Below are 20,565 nucleotides of genomic sequence, written 5' to 3'. Positions count from 1 at the left end.
AATGATTAAGCCTATAATAGTCATATCAGTGTCACGTGTCAAGTCGCCATAATACATCGGTAGCATGTAACATTTAAACAAGAATTGGTGTCCGGCCAAACTTTGGTGATGACGTCGAAACAAGTGTGTGTATGTACATATCAAATACAGTGACGGTTAGAGCGTCGGCCGACGTAACCTCAGGTGGAGATCCGAGGTGCGTGGTTCGACACTCACTTCCTGTGTCGGTTTGTGTTTCTCGGGAAGCTGAGAAACAGACTGGTCTGTGCTGTCGTGGTTAGGCCTTTGGCGAGACATAATTGATCTGGATGGCATGCGACTGACCTCCCGTATGTTGTTCAGTGAGGAAGTCACCAACTACTACACGGATACCACGCCTCAAAATGACCCTGGCTGTTCACGGGGCGTGTTTTATAGGAATCAGTCGCCATTGATACTGTAATGACGTGTGCGGAAACGAACTCAACTTTAATGTGACTATTACGAAATTGATATATCCATCAAATTAGATTTATAATTACGAAAGTGCTAATAAAGTTAGATTAGATAGAATTATACAGGTTCTATACTCATTTCAGTGTGCTTTGTCCAATCAAATCATACCACCGTTAATTTCGGAAATTCCGGAAACATTTAGCTGACGATGCAGTAAAATAGGCCTACAGCACACTGGAGTCTAGCTTTCTCTTCACCGCTACTGTCCAGAGATCATGGTGGTAAGTTTTATTCTTGATGATTTGTTTTTATAAATACAAATTGCACCACAACAAGCAGATGGAAATGCCATAAATTAGAAATTTGACGTTAAATGGGCGTCCGTTCAGACATGTACGAAAACGAAAGTAGAAAGTGTGAGTGGAAGACTATGGAAGTTAAATCCTGAACGAGAGGCCCAGCCCGTCCAGTAGGCCAAATCGTGAACCATTGTCGGTATGTTATCAATGTATCATTACACTTTTTTTCATTCGTGTTTTAATTGCTTAAAGGAAGTTTAAACCATATATTTCCATTAAGGTTTTGGTATATATGCGTGACGTGTGTGTGGATGGTGTCATCGCGTACTATATTATTTACTGTTTAATACAAGGTGATGGGTTTACATAAGTATCTTAATTTGTTCCGGTTTTCATAGGTTTACATATGTATCTGTTCCTATTTCCATTTGTCGTTAGTGTTCATTGTAATAAAATACTTGAACTGAAATAGCAAGTGAATTTCTTCTGAAAGTGGTTGTATTTATCAGTGATATAGAATTATGCTTTCGCTAAGATTTCAAAGCATAAAGGTTAGGAAGCTGATATTAGGGGAGGATTAGTAAACATTCTGATAAAGATCATATGCAATTACAGACTTTTGAAAAGTTCGATACATGTTTTGTTTTTTTAGCATGAAAACAATATTAACCGAGAACGAAGGTTAATAAAACCATATATTGACTGAAATCAAAAGGCTGTAATAATTTTGTGATGAACTTATTTACAAGGCAAGATAGTGTACCTTTAAATGTCTTTATAAACGAATTCCGCCCGACACACGACAACAACGGACATGCATACAGTATAAGAGAAGGTATCTCTGGCTAGGCGAGTAGGTGTCACTAATAGTATACATAATTTTCATTGAGTTTAAATATTGTTTAGTCCAGCATTATATTTTATATGCTACCATACTTTGGTGATAGTTTTTGTTTGAGTCGAGTTATCTCCCTCAACTCAGATCTTGCACGTCCCTGACTTGTAACGGGGACATACACGTCCCTGACTTGTAACGGGGACATACACGTCCCTGCCGTATAACGTATAACGGGGACATAAATGCACGTCCTTACCGTATAATAGGAACATACATGCACGTCCCTGCCGTATAACAATGACGTACATGTAGTGTACCTACACGTCCCTGTCGTATAACGGGGACATACATAGATGTCCCTACCGTATAATAGGGACATACATGCACGCCCCTGCCGTATAACAGACATACATGCACGTCCTTGCCGTAAAACGGAGACATACATACACGTCCCCGCCTTATAACAGGGACATACATACACGTCCTTGCCATAAAACGGAGACATGCATACACGTCCCTACCGTATAACAGGGACATACATACACGTCCCTGACTTATAACAGGGACATACATACACGTCCCTGACTTATAACAGGGACATACATACACGTCCCTGCCGTATAACAGGGACATACATACACGTCCCCGAATTATAACAGGGACATACACACACGTCCCCGCCTTATAACAGGGACATACATACACGTCCCTGACTTATAACAGGGACATACATACACGTCCCTGACTTATAACAGGGACATACATACACGTCCCTGCCGTATAACAGGGACATACATACACGTCCCTGCCGTATAACAGGGACATACATACACGTCCCTGCCGTATAACAGGGACATACATACACGTCCCCGAATTATAACAGGGACATACACACACGTCCCCGCCTTATAACAGGGACATACATACACGTCCCTGACTTATAACAGGGACATACATACACGTCCCTGCCTTAGAACAGGGACATACATACACGTGCCTGACGTATAACAGTGACATACATACACGTCCCCGACATATAACAGGGACATACATACACGTCCCTGCCTTATAACAGGGACATACATACACGTCCCTGCCGTATAACGGTGACATACATACACGTCCCTGCCGTATAAACATATGATCCTCACAAAAGAAATGATCAAATTAAAACCCTTGTTCGGACATTCTTTAATTTCGACACTTCCATAGCAACTCATAGCTTGTTTTGTGGTGATGTACAAATACTGTATCAATGTACTACATCCTAACTCAGAGATAACAAATACTGTATCAATGTACTACATCCTAACTCAGAGATAACAAATACTGTATCAATGTACTACATCCTAACTCAGAGATAACAAATACTGTATCAATGTACTACATCCTAACTCAGAGATAACAAATACTGTATCAATGTACTACATCCTAACTCAGAGATAACAAATACCGTATCAATGTACTACATCCTAACTCAGAGATAACAAATACTGTATCAATGTACTACATCCTAACTCAGGGATAACAAATACTGTATCAATGTACTACATCCTAACTCAGAGATAACAAATACTGTATCAATGTACTACATCCTAACTCAGGGATAACAAATACTGTATCAATGTACTACATCCTAACTCAGAGATAACAAATACTGTATCAATGTACTACATCCTAACTCAGGGATAACAAATACTGTATCAATGTACTACATCCTAACTCAGGGATAACAAATACTGTATCAATGTACTACATCCTAACTCAGAGATAACAAATACTGTATCAATGTACTACATCCTAACTCAGAGATAACAAATACTGTATCAATGTACTACATCCTAACTCAGAGATAACAAATACTGTATCAATGTACTACATCCTAACTCAAAGATAACAAATACTGTATCAATGTACTACATCCTAACTCAGAGATAACAAATACTGTATCAATGTACTACATCCTAACTCAGAGATAACAAATACTGTATCAATGTACTACATCCTAACTCAGGGATAACAAATACTGTATCAATGTACTACATCCTAACTCAGAGATAACAAATACTGTATCAATGTACTACATCCTAACTCAGAGATAACAAATACTGTATCAATGTACTACATGATCCTAACTCAGGGATAACAAATACTGTATCAATGTACTACATGATCCTAACTCAGAGATAACAAATACTGTATCAATGTACTACATCCTAACTCAGGGATAACAAATACTGTATCAATGTACTACATCCTAACTCAGAGATAACAAATACTGTATCAATGTACTACATCCTAACTCAGAGATAACAAATACTGTATCAATGTACTACATCCTAACTCAGAGATAACAAATACTGTATCAATGTACTACATCCTAACTCAGAGATAACAAATACTGTATCAATGTACTACATCCTAACTCAGAGATAACAAATACTGTATCAATGTACTACATCCTAACTCAGAGATAACAAATACTGTATCAATGTACTACATCCTAACTCAGAGATAACAAATACTGTATCAATGTACTACATCCTAACTCAGAGATAACAAATACTGTATCAATGTACTACATCCTAACTCAGGGATAACAAATACTGTATCAATGTACTACATCCTAACTCAGAGATAACAAATACTGTATCAATGTACTACATCCTAACTCAGAGATAACAAATACTGTATCAATGTACTACATGATCCTAACTCAGGGATAACAAATACTGTATCAATGTACTACATGATCCTAACTCAGAGATAACAAATACTGTATCAATGTACTACATCCTAACTCAGGGATAACAAATACTGTATCAATGTACTACATCCTAACTCAGAGATAACAAATACTGTATCAATGTACTACATCCTAACTCAGAGATAACAAATACTGTATCAATGTACTACATCCTAACTCAGAGATAACAAATACTGTATCAATGTACTACATCCTAACTCAGAGATAACAAATACTGTATCAATGTACTACATCCTAACTCAGGGATAACAAATACTGTATCAATGTACTACATGATCCTAACTCAGGGATAACAAATACTGTATCAATGTACTACATCCTAACTCAGAGATAACAAATACTGTATCAATGTACTACATCCTAACTCAGGGATAACAAATACTGTATCAATGTACTACATCCTAACTCAGGGATAACAAATACTGTATCAATGTACTACATCCTAACTCAGGGATAACAAATACTGTATCAATGTACTACATCCTAACTCAGAGATAACAAATACTGTATCAATGTACTACATCCTAACTCAGAGATAACAAATACTGTATCAATGTACTACATGATCCTAACTCAGGGATAACAAATACTGTATCAATGTACTACATCCTAACTCAGGGATAACAAATACTGTATCAATGTACTACATCCTAACTCAGAGATAACAAATACTGTATCAATGTACTACATCCTAACTCAGAGATAACAAATACTGTATCAATGTACTACATCATAACTCAGAGATAACAAATACTGTATCAATGTACTACATGATCCTAACTCAGGGATAACAAATACTGTATCAATGTACTACATCCTAACTCAGAGATAACAAATACTGTATCAATGTACTACATCCTAACTCAGAGATAACAAATACTGTATCAATGTACTACATCCTAACTCAGAGATAACAAATACTGTATCAATGTACTACATCCTAACTCAGAGATAACAAATACTGTATCAATGTACTACATCCTAACTCAGGGATAACAAATACTGTATCAATGTACTACATGATCCTAACTCAGGGATAACAAATACTGTATCAATGTACTACATGATCCTAACTCAGGGATAACAAATACTGTATCAATGTACTACATCCTAACTCAGAGATAACAAATACTGTATCAATGTACTACATCCTAACTCAGGGATAACAAATACTGTATCAATGTACTACATCCTAACTCAGAGATAACAAATACTGTATCAATGTACTACATCCTAACTCAGGGATAACAAATACTGTATCAATGAACTACATCCTAACTCAGAGATAACAAATACTGTATCAATGTACTACATCCTAACTCAGGGATAACAAATACTGTATCAATGTACTACATCCTAACTCAGAGATAACAAATACTGTATCAATGTACTACATCCTAACTCAGAGATAACAAATACTGTATCAATGTACTACATGATCCTAACTCAGAGATAACAAATACTGTATCAATGTACTACATCCTAACTCAGAGATAACAAATACTGTATCAATGTACTACATCCTAACTCAGGGATAACAAATACTGTATCAATGTACTACATCCTAACTCAGAGATAACAAATACTGTATCAATGTACTACATCCTAACTCAGAGATAACAAATACTGTATCAATGTACTACATCCTAACTCAGGGATAACAAATACTGTATCAATGTACTACATCCTAACTCAGGGATAACAAATACTGTATCAATGTACTACATCCTAACTCAGAGATAACAAATACTGTATCAATGTACTACATGATCCTAACTCAGAGATAACAAATACTGTATCAATGTACTACATCCTAACTCAGAGATAACAAATACTGTATCAATGTACTACATGATCCAAACTCAGGGATAACAAATACTGTATCAATGTACTACATCCTAACTCAGAGATAACAAATACTGTATCAATGTACTACATCCTAACTCAGAGATAACAAATACTGTATCAATGTACTACATCCTAACTCAGAGATAACAAATACTGTATCAATGTACTACATCCTAACTCAGAGATAACAAATACTGTATCAATGTACTACATGATCCTAACTCAGAGATAACAAATACTGTATCAATGTACTACATGATCCTAAATCAGAGATAACAAATACTGTATCAATGTACTACATCCTAACTCAGAGATAACAAATACTGTATCAATGTACTACATCCTAACTCAGGGATAACAAATACTGTATCAATGTACTACATCCTAACTCAGGGATAACAAATACTGTATCAATGTACTACATCCTAACTCAGGGATAACAAATACTGTATCAATGTACTACATCCTAACTCAGGGATAACAAATACTGTATCAATGTACTACATGATCCTAACTCAGAGATAACAAATACTGTATCAATGTACTACATCCTAACTCAGAGATAACAAATACTGTATCAATGTACTAAATGATCCTAACTCAGAGATAACAAATACTGTATCAATGTACTACATCCTAACTCAGAGATAACAAATACTGTATCAATGTACTACATCCTAACTCAGAGATAACAAATACTGTATCAATGTACTACATCCTAACTCAGAGATAACAAATACTGTATCAATGTACTACATGATCCTAACTCAGAGATAACAAATACTGTATCAATGTACTACATCCTAACTCAGAGATAACAAATACTGTATCAATGTACTACATGATCCTTACTCAGGGATAACAAATACTGTATCAATGTACTACATCCTAACTCAGAGATAACAAATACTGTATCAATGTACTACATCCTAACTCAGGGATAACAAATACTGTATCAATGTACTACATCCTAACTCAGGGATAACAAATACTGTATCAATGTACTACATGATCCTAACTCAGAGATAACAAATACTGTATCAATGTACTACATCCTAACTCAGGGATAACAAATACTGTATCAATGTACTACATCCTAACTCAGAGATAACAAATACTGTATCAATGTACTACATCCTAACTCAGGGATAACAAATACTGTATCAATGTACTACATCCTAACTCAGAGATAACAAATACTGTATCAATGTACTACATCCTAACTCAGAGATAACAAATACTGTATCAATGTACTACATCCTAACTCAGAGATAACAAATACTGTATCAATGTACTACATCCTAACTCAGAGATAACAAATACTGTATCAATGTACTACATCCTAACTCAGAGATAACAAATACTGTATCAATGTACTACATCCTAACTCAGAGATAACAAATACTGTATCAATGTACTACATGATCCTAACTCAGGGATAACAAATACTGTATCAATGTACTACATCCTAACTCAGGGATAACAAATACTATATCAATGTACTACATCCTAACTCAGAGATAGCAAATACTGTATCAATGTACTACATGATCCAAACTCAGGGATAACAAATACTGTATCAATGTACTACATCCTAACTCAGGGATAACAAATACTGTATCAATGTACTACATCCTAACTCAGAGATAACAAATACTGTATCAATGTACTACATCCTAACTCAGAGATAACAAATACTGTATCAATGTACTACATCCTAACTCAGAGATAACAAATACTGTATCAATGTACTACATCCTAACTCAGGGATAACAAATACTGTATCAATGTACTACATCCTAACTCAGAGATAACAAATACTGTATCAATGTACTACATCCTAACTCAGAGATAACAAATACTGTATCAATGTACTACATCCTAACTCAGAGATAACAAATACTGTATCAATGTACTACATCCTAACTCAGAGATAACAAATACTGTATCAATGTACTACATGATCCTAACTCAGGGATAACAAATACTGTATCAATGTACTACATCCTAACTCAGGGATAACAAATACTATATCAATGTACTACATCCTAACTCAGAGATAGCAAATACTGTATCAATGTACTACATGATCCAAACTCAGGGATAACAAATACTGTATCAATGTACTACATCCTAACTCAGGGATAACAAATACTGTATCAATGTACTACATCCTAACTCAGAGATAACAAATACTGTATCAATGTACTACATCCTAACTCAGGGATAACAAATACTGTATCAATGTACTACATCCTAACTCAGAGATAACAAATACTGTATCAATGTACTACATCCTAACTCAGAGATAACAAATACTGTATCAATGTACTACATCCTAACTCAGAGATAACAAATACTGTATCAATGTACTACATCCTAACTCAGAGATAACAAATACTGTATCAATGTACTACATCCTAACTCAGAGATAACAAATACTGTATCAATGTACTACATCCTAACTCAGAGATAACAAATACTGTATCAATGTACTACATCCTAACTCAGAGATAACAAATACTGTATCAATGTACTACATCCTAACTCAGGGATAACAAATACTGTATCAATGTACTACATCCTAACTCAGGGATAACAAATACTGTATCAATGTACTACATCCTAACTCAGGGATAACAAATACTGTATCAATGTACTACATCCTAACTCAGGGATAACAAATACTGTATCAATGTACTACATCCTAACTCAGAGATAACAAATACTGTATCAATGTACTACATCCTAACTCAGAGATAACAAATACTGTATCAATGTACTACATCCTAACTCAGGGATAACAAATACTGTATCAATGTACTACATGATCCTAACTCAGGGATAACAAATACTGTATCAATGTACTACATCCTAACTCAGAGATAACAAATACTGTATCAATGTACTACATCCTAACTCAGGGATAACAAATACTGTATCAATGTACTACATCCTAACTCAGAGATAACAAATACTGTATCAATGTACTACATGATCCTAACTCAGAGATAACAAATACTGTATCAATGTACTACATCCTAACTCAGAGATAACAAATACTGTATCAATGTACTACATGATCCTAACTCAGGGATAACAAATACTGTATCAATGTACTACATCCTAACTCAGGGATAACAAATACTGTATCAATGTACTACATCCTAACTCAGAGATAACAAATACTGTATCAATGTACTACATGATCCTAACTCAGGGATAACAAATACTGTATCAATGTACTACATCCTAACTCAGGGATAACAAATACTGTATCAATGTACTACATCCTAACTCAGAGATAACAAATACTGTATCAATGTACTACATGATCCTAACTCAGGGATAACAAATACTATATCAATGTACTACATCCTAACTCAGGGATAACAAATACTGTATCAATGTACTACATGATCCTAACTCAGAGATAACAAATACTGTATCAATGTACTACATCCTAACTCAGAGATAACAAATACTATATCAATGTACTACATCCTAACTCAGGGATAACAAATACTGTATCAATGTACTACATCCTAACTCAGAGATAACAAATACTGTATCAATGTACTACATCCTAACTCAGAGATAACAAATACTGTATCAATGTACTACATCCTAACTCAGAGATAACAAATACTGTATCAATGTACTACATCCTAACTCAGAGATAACAAATACTGTATCAATGTACTACATCCTAACTCAGAGATAACAAATACTGTATCAATGTACTACATCCTAACTCAGAGATAACAAATACTGTATCAATGTACTACATGATCCTAACTCAGAGATAACAAATACTGTATCAATGTACTACATGATCCTAACTCAGGGATAACAAATACTGTATCAATGTACTACATCCTAACTCAGAGATAACAAATACTGTATCAATGTACTACATCCTAACTCAGAGATAACAAATACTGTATCAATGTACTACATCCTAACTCAGAGATAACAAATACTGTATCAATGTACTACATCCTAACTCAGGGATAACAAATACTGTATCAATGTACTACATCCTAACTCAGAGATAACAAATACTGTATCAATGTACTACATGATCCTAACTCAGAGATAACAAATACTGTATCAATGTACTACATGATCCTAACTCAGGGATAACAAATACTGTATCAATGTACTACATCCTAACTCAGAGATAACAAATACTGTATCAATGTACTACATCCTAACTCAGAGATAACAAATACTGTATCAATGTACTACATGATCCTAACTCAGGGATAACAAATACTGTATCAATGTACTACATCCTAACTCAGGGATAACAAATACTGTATCAATGTACTACATGATCCTAACTCAGGGATAACAAATACTGTATCAATGTACTACATCCTAACTCAGAGATAACAAATACTGTATCAATGTACTACATGATCCTAACTCAGGGATAACAAATACTGTATCAATGTACTACATCCTAACTCAGAGATAACAAATACTGTATCAATGTACTACATCCTAACTCAGAGATAACAAATACTGTATCAATGTACTACATCCTAACTCAGGGATAACAAATACTGTATCAATGTACTACATCCTAACTCAGAGATAACAAATACTGTATCAATGTACTACATGATCCTAACTCAGGGATAACAAATACTGTATCAATGTACTACATCCTAACTCAGAGATAACAAATACTGTATCAATGTACTACATGATCCTAACTCAGAGATAACAAATACTGTATCAATGTACTACATCCTAACTCAGAGATAACAAATACTGTATCAATGTACTACATCCTAACTCAGAGATAACAAATACTGTATCAATGTACTACATGATCCTAACTCAGGGATAACAAATACTGTATCAATGTACTACATCCTAACTCAGAGATAACAAATACTATATCAATGTACTACATCCTAACTCAGAGATAACAAATACTGTATCAATGTACTACATCCTAACTCAAAGATAACAAATACTGTATCAATGTACTACATCCTAACTCAGAGATAACAAATACTGTATCAATGTACTACATCCTAACTCAGAGATAACAAATACTGTATCAATGTACTACATCCTAACTCAGGGATAACAAATACTGTATCAATGTACTACATCCTAACTCAGAGATAACAAATACTGTATCAATGTACTACATCCTAACTCAGAGATAACAAATACTGTATCAATGTACTACATCCTAACTCAGAGATAACAAATACTGTATCAATGTACTACATGATCCTAACTCAGGGATAACAAATACTGTATCAATGTACTACATCCTAACTCAGAGATAACAAATACTGTATCAATGTACTACATGATCCTAACTCAGGGATAACATTATTTAGACAAATGTAGATTTTTAGTTAGGGAATGTTAGAACGAATATATGACAGTTTTACAAAATATGAACTCCAAATAATCTACAAATACTCATAGTGATTATGTTTTGGTATCAATTGAAAGGGTTTTGGCACAAAATGGAAGTGTTTTTTGGCGGAGAAAGTAAGCGTAGCAATCTTATATTCCAATGTTTTCCAGTTCAAAGATTTTAAGGTATATTCAACAGGAGAAAACGGGTGAGTGATGGTGAGATCAGAGGTGAGCCCTAGCAGAGGTTCACTACGCTATATAGGGGACTGGAATGCACTCTGGGAGACATTGGTGATAGGCCTAACCTTGGGTGTATCCCAATATTATATTATATATATGGATTATAGATGTTGGATGTTGGTTAGGCCCCCAGTTTGCTATAGAGGTTCTAAATGTATAACTTTTCAAGTAATGAAAAGAAAACGGGGTCTAATAAGCTTTTTCTTCGTTTTGAACATTCCAAGTCAGATCATTACAACTGCCACTTTTGTGTTGTGGAACATTTGTAATGATAATGTCGTCCGTTAAAAACTTAGAACCTGTGTATGGACTGCTGATTGATTTTATATCTCTTGATTTCCCGATTTCATAAAAACTGTGGTGACGTTTAATATTATACATACGAGTGTTACATGAATGTGAGCGTCTGCAAAGGAGGAAACATGAGGTGAATGGACCCAGGGGAAATACCTCTATACTCCAACTGTGAGGAAGGCTTTGGGTTCTGTCCCCTTGCCGAGACATACCAGAGTCTTTAAAAATGGTTGTTGCTACTCCTGCTTAGCGCTCAGCATATTGGGAGTGGGACGACTGGTTCGCCTGTTGTCAGTATAATGTGACCGGGTGGGGTGTCCTGCTGGGCGTCTTCGGCAGTACGCTTCAGTGAGGTAGCACTATAAATCGACAAAAGTTCCGGCCTATCACAAGGAGACTTAACACGAACATACCGCAGCCTCCCAAAACACACATACGCACTCACCACACGCATGCATGTCGCACGCACGGGAGGCCGTCCTTAAATGACCAAACCAAAACTATACTTCAACTACGCTATGGCATGATGGGGGCGACACCAGAAAGGTACTAGGTTTAGTACCAATATCCGGTGTTGTTACTATATTGATAATGACTGACTATATTAATAGATAACTTAGGATTGTGACAATTGTGGTCGTAATAGGTTCGATAAATGAATGGCTAAAACCTATAGAACTTTTTTTTAAAAAGGATACGAGGAAAAGTTGAGGAAAAGTGACAATTGTGGTCGTAATAGGTTCGATAAATGAATGGCTAAAACATAGAGAACTATTTAATGGTCAAGAATATAAATCAAAAGAAACGAAACCATTCATATGTTGTTTTATTTTATTTTTGACAATGTAATACATAATCTCATAACAATTGCGTTGATGACAATCAATCACAATAATGACCATACAAACACAAATCGTATATACAATCGTAAACAATTGATTATGTACATGTTTACAACCGGACAAACAGATGTGCGTATCTACATAATGACTAGTTTGTCCTTATTATCAAAGTAACATAGTAGATGGAAAAACAGTTTTGTCCATTATAAGGTAAAAATCTAGTACAACATTTATCACAAACTCCTACAAAGTCAGCCAGAGCAAAACCTCATATGGCATGTTTTACATAGTTTTATTGCACATGGAATGCTACTCTGTCAATAGGTAGATCACAAATAGAATCTAATACACACTGCTCCGCCGCAATACACTTGGTCCAACATAATATTTTATTAATGGGTTGATGACTACCTTGTTTAAGTACTGAAACGGTTATCTTTTACCACTTTTAACGGAAGTAAGGTTAGCACTCTAGATCATAACTATGATAGTGTTTTACCACTTTTAACGGAAGTAAGGTTAGCACTCTAGATCATAACTATGATAGTGTTTTACCACTTTTAACGGAAGTAAGGTTAGCACTCTAGATCATAACTATAAAAGTGTTTTACTACTTTTTTAGCACTCTAGCACTCTAGATAATACTTATTAAGTGTTTTAGCACTTTCACTGGAAATGATTAAGGATAACACTCTAGATTCTAGATAATAAGCATTAATTGTTTTTAGCACTTTCACCGGAAGTAAGGTTAGCACTTCATTACTGTAGTGTGCATTTTTATCACTTGTACTGGTAGTAAAGTAGTCAACACTTTCACTCCATATAAGGTGGTCACTGATGACTTGTAGCTTTTTCTCTGAAGGTATTTTACAAATTTTTAATCTTTGTAGCACGATATCAAGAAAGCATTACAATGTATTTTGATATTGCAAGAGAAGTGGATTGTCGCCGAGAAAAACACAAGCCACCGAGTCATCATACCAATGCCATTAGCACAACACAACCAATGTAGCCAAAGTCAGCACAGTTTGGGACAGTACTATCACAGACATCAGAAAATGTCCAGCTCATAAGTCAAGTATGCTTGTGTATACCTGCAAAGAAAAACAACAAATTGAAATATTAAATTTTCTAAATGCAAAAAAACAACACTTGATCAAAAAATAATTTGTTTTCAAGAATTTTTGCTGTTTGCAAGGAAGCTGCTATTTCAAAACCTATCTTAAAAATCCATTAAATAGTTAACATTATTATTATAATTGATCTTACTTGACATACCGTTTCCTGTTGTAAGCCAATAGGAATCTGTTCTGTTCTTACAGCATCTGTCTCGCACACAACCTGGAACTCCATGAGAGATGGGCTGGAGTTTTGAAGTATGGTGTATGTGGTTTCTACATCTTCCTCTGTGAGTAAAACGTCATCAGTTAGTGTGTTGTCATTTTAAATTATATATATTTCTCTCTCCAAACATGTGGAAAACTATATAATACAAGACATATGTGTCAGATTTGTGATGTGAGCGAAAAAATACAGCGACTACAAAAGTAACATATAATACTATTAAACTTGACAAGAATGAGACAGGTAGTATTAAACTTCATCCTGTTTGTTCCGAAAATGTTTGGCATATAGTAGGCAATATTTACCCATTGCAATATCGGGTACAATCCCAGCTGTCCACAGAGCCTCGTTTGTTGAGATCTGCTCAGGTTTTATAACATCTTCTAGTAACAGCATCTAAGGAAGTCAAGGGACAGTAAATCATTAGAAACAGTTATATCGATGTATCTGTTTACATGCCACAACTCAATATTTCCATACGGTTTGCAATATTGTGTTTTTCTCCGATTAATATTTTCCTTCAAAACAAATGTTATAGACATGCCTGATGCACAAACTCCATTTGATTCCCTGTAAATATCGGTGTTTTACCAGTTTCCATTGAATATAGAATACAAACGTACCTCCACAACCTCCTCGTCTGTTAATGTACTGCTGGTAATTGACGCAGCTGTAAAATTAAAAATCAATTTTAGAGAAACGAGAATAATTATCTAAGAAATGATTAGAATACATGTTTGATTAGCTATGTTACCACTACACCATGTAGAACCAGTGATTCTACAAAATCATTACAGACTACTTATGTCAGAAAAAGATTTGTTAACTATTCCACTGATAGCCTCTTTTACAAAATAATTAACTTTTGAGCTTAATATTTAAAATTGTAAATATCTTTTGTAATGTAGTAATTATTTGAATTGTTGGATATCAACCTAGACCAGCTGTCATAAGCAATTACTATAAAGGAGGTATGTATTCACTGGTATTGTGGAAATCATCATGGGATCATTTTAGTTGAGTAGTTACAGATTCCATAGATTTTCAACAGCTTGTTCACGTTTTTTAAGCTTTAATTAAAAACAAAACTTACAATCATCTGTGGACTGTTGTGTCTGGAGTCTGGCTTTTAGAGGGTCGATTTCTGAAAAGAAAGCACATCTCAAATTAAAGATTAAACAAACGTGATGTAACATACATGTTGTCATTATTGATTCTGTATATAGAGGTTTGTTTTTACATATTGGGGACTAAATACAAAGGTAAAAATCGATAAAATTCCATTGATCGAATTGTTGTCGGTAGTTACTAAGGCCGTCACCAGCAATTAGCATGCATTTTAAAGTGAAGTGCAACTAGTCTGTATGCTGTAAGATAACATTTATTTGATATAAACTATCCACTATACATACAGATATGATGCTGGCTAACTGAATTGAATTAAATCTCCTTTCAATCTTTGTCATAATGAAGAGTGGTAACATTATTACTAATATTTTTCAAGGTCTCCTTACCTATGTGGTAGTCTGGGCAAATTTTGTCAAAGTTTGGAAATTCATGATGTTCCGTTTCCGGTCTTACTTCCGGAAGTGACTCCGCATCAGATGCTGAACAAGCTGTTTCGTCCCCACTGTCAGACCTGACAGAGCCAGGAGAGGCAACCTGTAAAACAGTAACAACAACGTACTGCAAAGGAACAAAACAAATCAAAACAGAATTAATACTAGTTTAAACATCAACTTGAATTAAACATTTTTAATTAAATATCACACCTTTTATTATGGAAGGAAGGTCTGGTGGTGTATCTTACACAAAGGAAGTTAGTTATAGGTAAGAGATTTGGGTCAGACATCGGAATACATTATTTCCTTTTATGAGTTACATAGAAGACGTATTAAAGATGAAACATAAAACTCACCCCAGACAGGGAACCATCGTCAATGAAATCCACGCTGTCGGCATCACTCTCGCTGTCCGAGTATGTATACCTCCGGTTGGGGATGCGGGTACGTTGAGGTCTGGTGGCCGCACGGACAGGTGATTTAGCCCTCACCTCGATCTCTTCAATCGGTTCTATAAGGCAAACAAAGGTACGTCAGACAAAACTGTCGAAAACATGAGAGACTTTGATACTGGCAAGTAAATGTTAGTTCTGCCAGCAGTCGTGAAACAGGGGGCATATTTTAAAGTATTTTATTTAATACTATCAAATAGCATTCTGGTACTTCCTTAGATGCAACGAAATACGATACATGATTTTCAACAGATTTTATGATAGCATATAACTTAGCTATCCTTCCTTCAAGGTTTTCGTAGGTGTTCATCAGAAACGTAGAAAGTTTTCTTACTTGTGATCTTTGACCTTTTCTCTTCCAGAAAACGGTAAACTTTGAAGGCGTTTTGTCCCTTTCGGACCCCCTGTTCCTTCACTTCAGCAACATCCGGGAGACTGTTCAACGCACAACGGAAGTTGGCTTTCCATCTTTTGGGATCGGGAACATCGTTATCCATGTGCTTACCTAAAGTATAGTAAAGCTTCCCTGTTGATTTCCGTTTCGTTTATATATGTAAAGGTTGTTTTTGATAGCTATATTATAGACATTATAAACATACATTGTCACACGGGACTTCCTTTCAGATATACGGTTAATCTAATTTGCCTGTTTTTAATATGAATCTGTCCTCTGTTATAAAGTAATTTCATTGACTCATTGATTTTATTCGCCAGTGTAATTCTTGCGAGATGTTTTAGTATTTCCCTTATGGAGCCCCTTGGCCTAATTTTTGTACACATTGTATATCTATATGAATCGGCCCGTGTTCTATATAAATGTGTTTGTATGGAGAATGATAGGATTACAAATAGTTTAATTCGAATCAACCATGTATTGTTTAGTACTTACAAGACTTAACACTACACAGTGTTTACCAAAACTTAACGGAACATGTGTCACTACTACCAACGGAAGTTCTTTGTTGTATTGAACACATTTTAACATATTTATTCTACATTTTTGAACTCAAAAGTTATGTCCAAACAAGGAAAACGAGAAAATATATGTATGATAGGTAATGACAATACTTTTCCTTTTTGTTTGACCGGATGTTTTTGCTGTTGTGGTTGAATTTGACCAGGTTAACAAACTTTAACCATTTAAATAGTTCCCTACCATTAATGTTTTTGTTGTAATGATTAAGACAGCTACAGAAACTAGGACAAGCCATTGACAGACACTTGTACAAAGTCACTAAAAAACAAACACCGCTAAATGCGGACCAGGATACCTCAATAATACACATGTAGATTTGTGTACATGCAACAATCTACACACCATACATACCCGTGTGTCGTGCCCATTTCTCGAACAGGTCGGCATCCTTGTCTGGGTTCCACCCCTGGCGAGCTGCGTGTCTCCAAGATATCCGAAAAGTTCGGTCCCTCTTTGACAACCAAGACAGGCCAGTGATGTTTTCATGGAGCAACAGATTCATCAACCATGGCCTCATCTTTTGGCGTTCAATGGGTCGAATCGGCTTTCTCATGATAGGTGTTGTTTTCCGTGACACAACCATTTTTAGTGAAATTCAGCAGCCTACAGTGATATTAAATAGAATATAGTTGCACCGCTGTATAAAATGCACTCATCTGCTATCGATAGTGTATCTTATCTTGACCCAAGTAAACAAGCTGTAAAATCAGCAAATAAAGGGTCATCGCCAACAAGGAAGTAAATAAAATGTCACTGAACACCCATATACGGGTTAGCGATTATACCCAGTTCTCTGTATTGAATTATATTAAGCTATAAATAGCCTTTTGTTGTTAAGTGGACAGTTGAGCCTTAGTGTGCAGCTATCCGGAACGTGTATTGCAGCAAAACATGCAATACATAATTGCTCCATGTAGATTGTACCGAGAAGGGTGGACTAGGCTACAATGTTACCGAGCAGGGGACGGGTAGATTATACTGTATCGAGAAAGACCATCAGAATAAAGGCATAATGTTCATGTACCGTGGAAAGAAATTTGTAAACACGTCGGTGTTTACAGCGACACACGAATTAACTGTCCAGTGGACTTTTAAATACAATACGTTTCTAACAGACAGGCCCATTTGAAGTGAATATCAGTGAATATCAAAAATCTTGCTACTACAAGTCTGTAATGTCTAAGATTACAAAGCCATCTGGTAACTGTATACAATTAACGAATACCGTTTGCATGTCTGTGAAGAATGGCAACATATGTGTCTATGCATGTGTACGGGATGTCAACAAATCTCAGATTAAAGTTCTTTCGTTTTCGGTTAGTATTCTCGATTCGACGAACATACAATATATAAAGAAACTATGTGCAATCGATACTTAAATTGTTAAAACCTCTGCCAAGATAAGACTAAATAACGACATGAAAAATCCTATTAATGCATTGTTTGCTTATAATCTAAAACATTAAATACCTGTTAGACAGTTGTTAATACTTCTAAAAGATGTTCTTGAAACTAAATTAATTTGCAGTAAATCACAACTTCATGTTGTGGTGGCCAGTGTAGGCGAGTTATTTACTTATTCAGATGAGAATAATCTGCATGCTTCACGCTGAAAAAAATAATTAATATTCTTACCTTTTCCTCAGAAAAACTATCGCCGACGGATGTCCAAGTCCTACTTTGGATTCACTATGTATCCACCCGTTGTTCTGTTATAGACTAAACACTGTTTTGGCCGCCGAGCTCGACAATCGAACAGTTATATACAACAGTCATGTCACATGACGTCGATTCTGGGAAGTCCTGCACTTCTCAATACACACAATCCCGGAATAACCTGTTCTATTTATAGAATAGTGGGAAGTCTTGTTGCTATGAATAACTCTGACACAGAAACTGGAGATTTTTCAACGTATTTTTGGATATCAAGCAATGCCTTTGTCTGAGTATGATTCGTAATCCCCATGATTTTGTTTACACAAAGCCGGCTGTGTTTGTAGGTCAACTATGTAACACGTGTACTTGAAATAAAAACGATGTCTGTTGTAATTACTCTTTGTTGTGCAACTTATATACAGCTCCTGTTTGTATCGTAATGCGCCAGTCATAAATAGACTATTATGACGAGTGATGTACAGTCTGATAGAGCATTGATCTAAGTGACTATTAGGCGAATCTGTCAAAGCTAGTGTCACCGTTAAAATTACAATTTATCAAAACAGTATATATACACAATGTTGACCTTGTATACAGATAGCTGTCTACATACATGTATTTGTGTAAGCCTGGATCATGTTCAGAGACTGAAGCTTGTTTGTTGTAAAAAGATGACTCGCAAATTAAAGACAACAAAATATTATATTGTTGTTAAAAGGTCATTTATTGAATGACTGATGAACTCTTGCGAGTCCACAATATATCATTATTCAACATGAATAATGTTTGATGTAATGGAAAAAACAGAGTGTATTTACTGAATATAATGATGTAGCAACAAAGATGGGGTACAAATGATGGCACCGATGATGAGCATTAGATACATGCAATGGACTGTACATACAGTACATGCATGTAGATCAAATGTTCATCATCACCCCATTCAAAGGTGGGCGGCCACAACCACTGGTCCGAAGGGCTAAAATACAAAGACGGGGACATAGCACAAACTACAGTAATTACTATACATACCATACGGATATTTTAACATTGGATTTCTTTCTTTGGGAAGTTATTGTCATATAATCCTGTTAGAATTAGAGGACAATATCAATCGGTTTAATTCTTATATTTGTTTACCTATAACAGTGTTATTGCATTCTAAAGTCAAAATTGGCGCTGGAAATGAGAATTATGATATAAGTTTCTGCTTGACGGGTAAGATTAATTAACAAACAAAAAAAGAATGTTATCAGATCATAATTCTCGGATGACTCCCATTCGTTTATTGATATATATATAAAAAGCAGTGTTCGTGACGTCACTAGAGTAATTACTTGGATTTTTGATGTCACGAAAATTCGCGCTTCTGGACTAAAAATATATCGATGTAACTCAACAATTTATGTAGTTCTTTTTATATAAAATGTGAATATCCTATAATTCTCACAGCATTACAGAGAAAATAAATCTTAACGCGTTAATTGCTAAATAAAATAATTTTATACAAACCTATATTGATGTATACCTTAATCTACCTGATTTCAATCTTAGAAGGTTTCTCAATCAGTTTAGATTGTGTGAACATGACCTCGAAATAGTTAAAGGTAGATTAAAG

General features: G+C 35.1%; 1 protein-coding gene across 1 annotated transcript; it reads right to left on the bottom strand.

The window, feature by feature from the left end:
- Positions 1 to 12,924: 12,924 nt before the first annotated feature.
- LOC117330485 (interferon regulatory factor 1-like) lies at positions 12,925 to 19,289 on the bottom strand. The gene is made up of 10 exons (XM_033888790.1): positions 18,927 to 19,289; positions 17,643 to 17,894; positions 16,650 to 16,820; positions 16,220 to 16,374; positions 15,816 to 15,963; positions 15,395 to 15,445; positions 14,925 to 14,971; positions 14,607 to 14,697; positions 14,236 to 14,363; positions 12,925 to 14,051 (listed from the first exon to the last, which is right to left on the bottom strand). Exons 2-10 carry the CDS (start codon positions 17,872 to 17,874, stop codon positions 14,025 to 14,027), a joined length of 1,050 nt encoding a protein of 349 aa, XP_033744681.1. The 5' UTR covers positions 17,875 to 17,894; positions 18,927 to 19,289; the 3' UTR covers positions 12,925 to 14,024.
- Positions 19,290 to 20,565: the final 1,276 nt, after the last annotated feature.

Source organism: Pecten maximus, chromosome 1 (genome assembly GCF_902652985.1).
Source record: "Pecten maximus chromosome 1, xPecMax1.1, whole genome shotgun sequence".
Lineage (NCBI taxonomy): Eukaryota > Metazoa > Mollusca > Bivalvia > Pectinida > Pectinidae > Pecten > Pecten maximus.
Note: the sequence above shows the minus strand (reverse complement) of the source record. Positions and strands in the feature narration are given on the sequence as shown.